This window comes from Montipora foliosa, unplaced genomic scaffold (assembly GCF_036669935.1).
Source record: "Montipora foliosa isolate CH-2021 unplaced genomic scaffold, ASM3666993v2 scaffold_467, whole genome shotgun sequence".
Taxonomy (NCBI): Eukaryota; Metazoa; Cnidaria; class Anthozoa; order Scleractinia; family Acroporidae; genus Montipora; species Montipora foliosa.
In genome coordinates this window covers 547748-557500 of record NW_027179775.1, presented here as the reverse complement: position 1 = coordinate 557500, position 9753 = coordinate 547748, and the positions used below count along the sequence as shown (strand labels likewise).

At 36.9% G+C, this 9753-nt stretch overlaps 1 protein-coding gene and 1 long non-coding RNA gene across 2 annotated transcripts in view; both read left to right on the top strand.

Annotated features, from left to right (window-relative positions):
• Positions 1-572, top strand: part of LOC137989556 (uncharacterized) — a 2120-nt gene extending 1548 nt beyond the window's left edge. Inside the window, exon 2 of the long non-coding RNA XR_011120910.1 lies at positions 251-572. This is a non-coding gene — a long non-coding RNA (uncharacterized lncRNA). The remainder of the gene's footprint in view (positions 1-250) is intronic.
• Positions 573-4218: 3646 nt separating this feature from the next.
• LOC137989576 (broad substrate specificity ATP-binding cassette transporter ABCG2-like) overlaps positions 4219-9753 on the top strand; it is a 461764-nt gene continuing 456229 nt past the window's right edge. Inside the window, exons 1-3 of the mRNA XM_068835358.1 lie at positions 4219-4238; positions 7715-8018; positions 9094-9153. Of these exons, the coding sequence (XP_068691459.1) occupies positions 7762-8018; positions 9094-9153 (317 nt within the window). The 5' untranslated portion in view covers positions 4219-4238; positions 7715-7761. The remainder of the gene's footprint in view (positions 4239-7714; positions 8019-9093; positions 9154-9753) is intronic.

The following is a 9753-nucleotide window of genomic DNA, read 5'->3' as shown; positions in this document are numbered from 1 at the left end:
TTGATTCTTAACACTTGGACATATTTAAAGGCAATCAGTTTCCAGCGTGGTAACACTTGGCGCAATCAGTTTCCATATTATGTCATACTGTATAAGAGCTGTTAACTGAGTGAGTGAACCAATCAGAAAGCGAAAAACACAGTATCCGTGGTTCAAAATTTCATAATGTAAGGTATTATCTTTCCCCTTGTGCTTACTGTGTCATTATTCACTTTCTGTGTAATGGTTTTATCATTGTTTTTGTTTGTAGGAAATGGTAGCCATACCTGATTTATGAAGAAACTGAAGTTGTGCAGTAGTACAGCAACCTACTTTTACTCTCTGCAGATTAGCTTTCTTGGTTCACGGAAAACCCTTTTCATTATTGTAAATACATTGTGGCATGGAAGATATTCTCAAACAGGTCTGGAGAATGTTCACCACCAAAATTTCCCATTTTGTCTGGATCATATAAGTTCTTTCCTCCTTTTGTTTAGTGGTTGACTAGTGACTTGTGAAATTGTATGGTGCACAAGAGAGCTAAATGCAGTGTCTCCTTTAGTTGTAAAACATATATTAAAGGAACACAAATAATATTGTCATTGTTGTTGAGTAATGTTAGGATTTAGTACTGCCAGTGGTATTACAAGTGTCTCTTTTGAGTGGATTCCCCAACTTTCTGCTAACTTGACCCAAACAGATATATATAGGTGGAGAACAAATTCGGGAAAATGAAAGGAAAAAATACTAAACATGCATCAGTTGATTATTACAATACACTATTTTGTTTTGTTCAATATTATTTGCACTAGAAAGAAAATTAACGACCATAAGAATTTAGTCCGTGATAAGGAAAAGTTTGTGCTAAAACCCATATTGGAAATTTAGGCATTTGGGGTGCTTTTTCACAGGGTTACATGTGCATGGTATTAATTTTTATGTCAGTCCAATATTTTTCTAGAAAACTGTGTTGTCTCTATAACTTTGTCCTTTTTTGTGAAGCATGACATTTTCTTCTCTCAATTCAACATTTGATTTGTGTTGCTGATCTTGTTTTTCCAGCAAAAGTGTTATGTTGAATAATAATTATTTTTGTTATATAACTGTTTTTGCCCCCAGCAGCGCATGCTCTTATTGGTTACTTCAAGGTCACATGACATCTAACAAAAACACTTTTGTCGTTCAAAAGTCTCTGAGCAGGCAACAGTGCAAAATCTATGACCTCAGAGGGTAACAGTGCACTGTTGCCCGCAAATATTGACCGACGACCACCGTTGCTGTTCCCATTGCACGTTTTGATCCTATTTGTGCTATATAACAAATCACTTAATGAATGGTCTCTCAGGAAACAGTTCATTTTGTTTCCCTCGTCTGCGCCTCAGGGGAACATTGAAATTTTTAGGGAAACAAAAAGGAACTGTTTCCCTCGGGACCAGTCATTAAGTGTTTACTGTTGGGATAATAGCAAAATTATTGACCTTGGGTGTTTGGTGACACAGCTACATTGTAAAGCATAACCATTATGAAAATGATATCTGTTTTACCTTATTATAGTGAGCTAACTTTTTGGTGTGGTTTGACTCACAGGTCTTATAATAGGCCAAAAGCAATTTGAGAAATTCATGGGGTTGTGCATCGTGTTCAATGCAGTTTGTTCTGTCCATGTAAATAATAATATGAAATGAAACATGTTTAGTGGGGGGGTGGGGGGGGGGGGGGGTTAGTACTGCAAAGGCATTGGCATGTCATTGTCGTAATGAGCTAAACCCAAATACTTAACTTCATGTTTTTTTGTGAAAGTTTTTGTTTTCGTTATCGATTTTTCTCTGCTTGATATCCAGCTCCTGCTTTTGATTCTTGAGGGTTTTCTACCTGTCTGACTAATTCTGTGTAACTTAGTGCTTCAGTTCTCTTGGAAGATTTTTGGCACTGACAAAGAAGGGGGCGTAGAATCTATATTGAGGGGTAGGGGAAATTCAATTCAGGGGAGATTATTATTGCAACTATTGTAATGTTATTGCATCACTCACCTTCATTGGTGAAATGTATTCATCCATGTGGCAAATTCCAGTAGCAAGTGAATAAAAATTTTCTAGTGTGGTGAACTGTTTTGCTGGCATCAAAAACCAAAAAAATCGCTTTGCACATTGAACTAGAGCACCTTTGCTGACATTTTCAGTCTCTAAACGGAAAAAGCAGCTTACTTTGTTGAATAAACTTAACTCGCCCTTTGCAAAGAGTCCCATAAAGTTGAAAAAGCACACAATCCCCCGGTAGTCAGATGTGACAGTTGACATATTTTATTTTTAGTTACACAAAACATAGCAATAAACGTTGTTAAAGGGAAGAAAATAACAGGGTTTGTTGTCAATATTTGCCGCTGTTTAATATAACAGGCAGCCGCTCTGTCGCCTTGGCTTATAAAGCGAGAAAACTTACATTGTATGAACAATGTTGACAAGATATTAACTCGAAGTTAAAAACATACATGTACGCTATATGCATTTCAGGACAACCTACGACCCCAAAACCTCACAAACTATATGGAGTGGCGTGAAAGTATAAGGCACTGGACTTCGCTTTTCTGTGTAAAACCAGTTACAACAGTGAAGACGAACACTACCGGTAAAAAAACCTGCTTCTCTTCAAACTTCGATGTGAAAAAGTCTGTCTTGGTGTATGAAATCGGAATTCCACCTTTAAAGACCTCTTAAAAATTTTCATATCAACGAAAAAAAAATCATATTTGATATGTTTCGCGAAAATAATTTACCTCCAACATATCTCTGTTCTGAGCTTAAAGAGTAACCGACCACCTTAAGAAACGCAAAACTCTAAACAACGAACGTCAAATGAAGCTTCGAAGCTCGTCAAAAACTCTATTGCTTTAGGCGTACTGGTTTTGGTCCGATCTCTTCTCTGACGGCTCTGAAGCATCGTTGAATGATGGCAGATTCAGATCATCTTTTTGCAAATTTTCTCAGAGAAACGCCAGCGGCGTGACAGCCTCGACAAGACGTGGTAGATTTTGATTTGTCGTCCGCCATTTTGAAAATAGAATGGCGGCAACACAAGTGTGATTCTAGTGCTTTTTGCTCTGAATTACAGTTTTTGGTATGTCTTAAGATTTTTAATTTTGAATCTGCTAAGGTTGCAAGATGCCTGGACGGCCTATGACAGAAAAACAGAAACCAAAAGAAGAGAGAAACAGAACAAAAACGACAAAACGGTACACTGGTGAGAGCTTAAAGTTGGTGGAGGAAGTTACACCACAAATTCTTTTCTTGGACACTAAACCGTTTGTTATTTCTGCGGACGAGTTATTTCAAGTGAATGCATGTCTAAAAAGTGGTTTAGTGGTTTTTTTTCTTTGTTCAGGAATGAAACTCGAATTCTTATTGTGAACCGGAATGAAATAACAATCATCTGTACTCTTTTTGGACAGAAATAATCGATCTTTCGCTGATTTGTTTGGCTTTAAAATGCGAGCTAACACGACGTTTTTTTTACTCCGCTTGCCTAACTGTTTTTCGATGTGCCTCGACAGTGACAAGAAAATTTTGCACTCGTGTTCTAAACATGTAATCGCAATGAGTTCTCGTAAAATTATAAGGAGAAATATCACCAGCTTGTGTTTTCAGAAGTTTGTTTAGAGAACGTACAGGTAAGTTGTTGGAGATCGTCTTTGAAGTTTGCCCTTTCTAGCCGATTCTGGTTCTAAGCCAAGCTGGCGTGTTTCAATAAAATGCATCAAAATGTAAATTATCTCGTTTTCAGAGATAAAGTGGAATAAATAAATTGCGATCTGTCACATCACGAGCTATAGTACGTCTGTGATTTCTAATCTTAGCGTGATTCCTATTCACTGGCTTTTGTCGGTCGACTCTGAAATGGCTTCTTTCCTTTTCCGTTCGCTTGCTGAGGATTTGCTTGTTTTCGTTTAAAACTCTTGCGATTGAAGAAAAATTAATTGCCTAAGAAATGAATTCAACAGTAGATTTCGCTGGAAAAACCGATGTCACAATCATCCCTTCGTGATTCATGCGTTCAGTCGGTTTTTCAGGAGAAATTAACCTTGGAATTCACTAGTTAGGCAGCGAGGAAAATGACATATATACTGTAATTAAGCAATATCCGGGAAAACCAAAAGGCGGACAAAGCCTTTTATTTTCACTAATCTTACAGCCAGTAAGACTAAACAAGCCGGGAGCTCCGCTTTTAGGCTTGGCTAAATCTATATATTATCAAGCATCGTGAAGGTAATGTTCTCTTGGTGAAAGCATATTTTTGATGTATCGATATAATTTCGGATAAGTTTGATTCTTGCATTTCGTCAACATTCCTAGTTTTGTTCAGGGCCCGGTTGATTCAAACGCCCGAGAACCTTTTAAAATCCGGTGAATCGAATATAGACATTACTATCTGTGCGAGATAGTAGTATTCGCATACGTGATCTCGAAAATACACAATCTAAGCATATCTTAGTAAAGACGTTTACCAAAGACTTGGTCAACGTTTAACGTGGAGTATATTTTATGGATAGTGACCTGTCCAAAGGATAAAGTTATCTAGCCTTTGAACGTACCGACCAGTCCACGTCAGGCGTTCCGAAGGCGGTATGAAACCCTTGAAAAAATTGCAAAATTGTTTGTATTTCTTTAAATTTATGTCCCTATTTATAGAAAGTAGTTTTAGAGCGTGCATTAATCATAAATATTCTGCCAAATTATGTACAATTCATGTAGCTTAAGAATAAAATACAAACCAAAATTCGAGTGGAGTTAAGGCTTGTGACAATCAATGCGAATGACTTTAAATAGAACAAGTATCATGCAGGTTTTTCTGTTGTTTCTAATATTTCTCATAATCATGTGTTAAGCCACGCGGCATTTCAGTAATATTTTTAGATACTGTAGCGACATCGTGTGAAGAACGAGGCTTATGACAATACATGCTATTCTTATGCAAATAAGTGCCGAGTATTCTGCAGGTTAGCTCAGTAAGAAATGGCATAGGCTTTGAAATTGAATTGAACAGCCAAGCAAGCAATGGAGGGCAAAAACGCAGCGTGCTCTTAAATGTGTCAGGAGATGTCACGAGTAATGTTGCTCGTGATCAAGTGATTCTTTCAGCTGGTAATTATAATAAATTGCTGTCACTGCCTTAAAAAAGCAGTGTACCTTGCAACTTTATGTATATATTATATTTAACAATTATTCGCCTCAGGCTCTGTGATTTTGTATAATCACCTGTGTATTTATACTAAATGTAAATATTGCTAATCTATTAGAAGGCCTTGCATGTGAATAATAAATAATTATTTATTGTTCTCAGAGAATTATATTTAAATTGTAGAGAATGGAAGTGACAGTGCATTTTGCAATTGCTATGAATTAAAAATAATCCATGTTGAAATTCAGGAAGAGTAAGTGAATTAGTCATGCAGCCATAAATTTGTTGTGTGGTAATGAGGGTGTGAGCTCTCCCTGTTTTACACTGGTATAAATATTAAGTGATGTTTAGATTGGAGTATGTTGAAATGCAATTAACTTTGAGAAGTCTCTCTACATGTAAGATCTAATATCTTAAAAACTTCATTCATTTAATGAGATTGACTGTCTTCCACCTGGAAGATGCAGATGAAAGTATCACTTAATAAACGAATATGAATGTGAGCACAGACATGTGCAGAATCACTTCAATCTTGTGTTGCTTGACACATTTTATGAAGGCTCAGACCTCAAGTACCTTCCAGGGGAGAGACTTGTCGTCAGAGATAGTTAATCAGTAAACAAGGTTTTGGAGTAAGAAGTCTCCGGTTAGAAATTTTCCATTCTTGGTGTACATGTACACACAGGGTCTAAAGATAAAAAAAAAGTACAATAAAATATTGTGAGTACAATAATAAGAGAGTATTCTCTTTTGTCTCACAATGTGGTCACTTGTGATGTAGATCGTGACGTTTCAACTGCATACTGCTAGTCTTCATCAGGCGATGAGGTCGACTGGTTACACTTCACCTTTTAAGCAGGATGCTCTGCTGTGATTGGTTGGTTTTCAGCAGCTATGATTGGTGCATTTTGATCCTCGCTTTACTTCGTTCCAAAGGGGGAACGAAGTAGAGTTTGTTGATCGTGATCCTCATTGGTACACATGCATGGTCAAAGAGGCAATTCACACAAGACTTCACCCTAACAACATCAACAGGGATAGTGGAATAGAAATTCCGGAAGCATGGATGCCCACGATCAAGAAGCACAACCACAGGAGAACTGTACGACAGCGGACCGCCAAAGGAACAACACACCAAAACAGCGAGGATCAAAATACTCCAATCACAGCTGCTGAAAATTAACCAATCACAGTGGAGCATCCTGCTTAAAAGGTGACGCGTAACCAGTTGACCTCATCACCTGATGAAGACTAGCAGTATGCAGTCGAAACGTCGCAATCTACATCACAAGTGACCACATTGTAAGACAAACGAGAAAACTTTATTATTATTGTACTTCACCACAATGAATAACAGCAACCTTTTTTACGATACTTGTTGTACTTTTTCTCCAATATTAAGGTAGCTCTTGACTTGTGAAAATGTACAAATATAGGAAAGGATACTCTCCTATGCAGCCATGTAATATCCAATGACTGTATCGAAATGCTTGCCTCCATTTAAACTAAAACCCGATCCAGGCTAGCCAAACAATGTATGCATTGTAACAGCCATGTGTTGCAGAAGATAAAGGAAAGTTATTGTACTCCAGTGTTTTGCGGCCATTAGTAGTTTAGTTCAAAATGAGGAACACAGACAGTTCTCTGAACCATTGTAAGTTTGGCATATTGGTTTGGGTCCCAGACCAAAGAGGTCAATGTTCGAAGAGACGTGTGTTGTATGCCAAAGTCTTTAGTGTGAAACTACATGTATTAATTCTTAAAATTTTCTTCAAAGAAAGCATAAGGCTTTGACGTCTAGTCAGAAATGTGGTTGTCAGGCTTACATTGTATTTTGCAGGGGTGACACCAAGATACAGTTTGTTTAGCTGAATCATATTTATTCTCTGTGAGGCATGGCCTTGTCATTACAAAGAGAACTATATAGGATAATAATTTGATAGTTCTTTTATGTGGCAGTGGTCTCAGTTTGAATCCATTTTCACCTACAAGGTTACATTGGTGATCTTCATTTTACTTAGGTTGAATAGTTAGCAACTACATGTATGAACCCCCCAAAAAGGACAGAAAACATCTATAGATATCTTCCCTCAAACTCTGTCTTATGCATTTCAACACATCTTGTTAATGTTTCATATCATCTTATTAATTTCTTTATTCCTACAAATACCTATTCACTCTCAACATTACAATGTAGTAAGGGAACAAAGAAGTGTACTATGCACTTACCGGTACCCGATTTCAAACCCTTCAGATCTATAAGTCCTGTGTCTTCACCACTACACTACAATGATGAATATGCTCAACCTCTTTTCATTATTTTACTTTTGCATAATAAGTCAATTGATATCCACGTACATGTATAATAACCAAAACTGACCCTAATTTCCTTCTAGGCTTAATTTAGGCTCCAGAAAAAAGTTTCTTCAATTCATCTGAGTGCATATTCAACCTTGGTAGGTTAAATGAGGATCACCAATTTAACCTACTTTTTCAAGGTAAAACTGGATTCAACCTGAGAATGGATTTTAAAGGCAACATTGATGTCTCCCATCTATTTTAGATTCTAAAGTGATACCAGAGTACTTCCGCAGCGTACAGTGTTATAAGATGGACCAAGAGATATCAAGTAATGAAAAGACACCACTGTTAGGAACAGAACATCCTACTTTGGAAAACCACAGAACACATGATGTTCCAGTGTATGACACCAAACCAAATGGCCCTTCACCACTAAGCCGGTCATTTTCGACAGATTCAAACCAATTTGGAAGTACAACAGTAATCTCCTGTCACAACATTTGTTACTCAGTCACCACCAAGGAGAAAGGAATAAAGAAAGAGAGACAAATTATCAAAAATCTCAGGTGAGGGTTATGCTACTGTAACATCATTTGAATGTTATTTTGAAGAAAAGAAAGGATTTTACCACAATTGCTTGTAATCTCGCAATCTGATAGGTTAATTTACCATTGTCAATAAGAGTCTAGACAATGCTGTACGCGTCATGCTCGCATCAGTTTGTCACGCAATGTAATAGCCAATCAGGAACGCCCATTTGAGAAATAAACCAATCATATTACAAGAAAGTTATAGACAATGCTTGCTCTTTCTTTGTGTCATGATTTTGCTCACACTCTGAAATAAAAACTTTCTTTAGTGTTGAATATTGTGGTAAAAAACAAATCGAAAGTGGTTCAGCGTTGTCTGTACTCTTATCGACAATGATATTTGTCATCACAGTGGTTAAAACTTGTTCTGGACTCACTCAGCTGTGCCTCGTGAGTCCACAACATTTTGACCATTGTGATGACGAATATCATTGTCGATAAGAGTACAGACAACGCTGAACCACTTTCGATTTGTTAAATTGAAGCAAGCAAGATCATTGTTAAGTTAAAGTAGTCGATAAACAGATACTTTCATAGTGGAGACCCAAACAAATTTAACAAACATACAACATGGAGTAGTGGAATTGAACATGGCATAGGCAACATTTGTGCACAGTTCTCTGACCTTTGCTCCAACTCTGCTCTTTATAAAGTTTTTTTATTCTTTAACCCATTCCCATAACCCATTCTTTGACCCTACTGACGAGTAAAATTGTGTGGTATCAGACAGAGTAAAATCTATTAAGGAAAATTTGGTTTTATCAATTCCTCTATTCACTCTGACGAAGGGTTAACGCTCGAAACGTCAGCTTTCCAAATCATTCATGGTCGTAATTCAACCTTTATCAACACGTTTGATAAAACCAAATTTTTCTGCTTGACTCTCCCATTGAAGCAGCACCACAGTTTCTTTAGAGACTAGAAATTTGTAAAATCTATTAAGTCTCACTCCAAGGAGTCATTGGGTTAGAGACGACATAGTTTTTGAGTGGATGTAGGGGTTACGGGTATTAATATAAATTTAAATTCTTTCTGTATTTCATGATTTAAGTGGCCTTGTGCAACCGGGATTAAATGCAATACTTGGACCAACAGGAAGTGGAAAGACAACGTATGTATAATATTATATAATAGGATATCAAATTTTCTTCCTATTTTTCAACAAATGTCCTATCTTCATCCTTTTTATTTTTCCCTTTACTCTGAGACCCTTTTTAAGGAGCAAAATGGTTTCTTGATAAGGTATGTACCCCAGTGGTGAGGGAATTTGATGAGGTAAAAGGGATCAGTGATGAAGGATGTTGAGATCTTTTTAATTTGTATAATGAAAAAATCTTAAGACTTCTCCATCCATGATCAAAGACCCAAAAAACTAAGGACTTCCTCCCACCTCCTAAAAGTAAATAACACATCAAACAGTAAATGGGATAAACATGATTTTGATGATTGTCGAGTCGTTTCTGGTGAATTATCACAGAGTCCTCATTTCCCACACCCCCAGGCCAGAATGTTACAAACAGAGACTTCAAGAAACAAGTAAATGTAAAACTGTGATGAGAAAACACAGGATTCCTTTTTTTTGCAGTGGACAGTATAGTAAATAATTTATGGAAAATTGTCTAAAAGATCTTAATTGTTTTTGTTCTGTGTTTACCACATTGGTGTAGTAGACCTTTGGATAATTCTTCAGGAATTACTTACGGTCAACTGC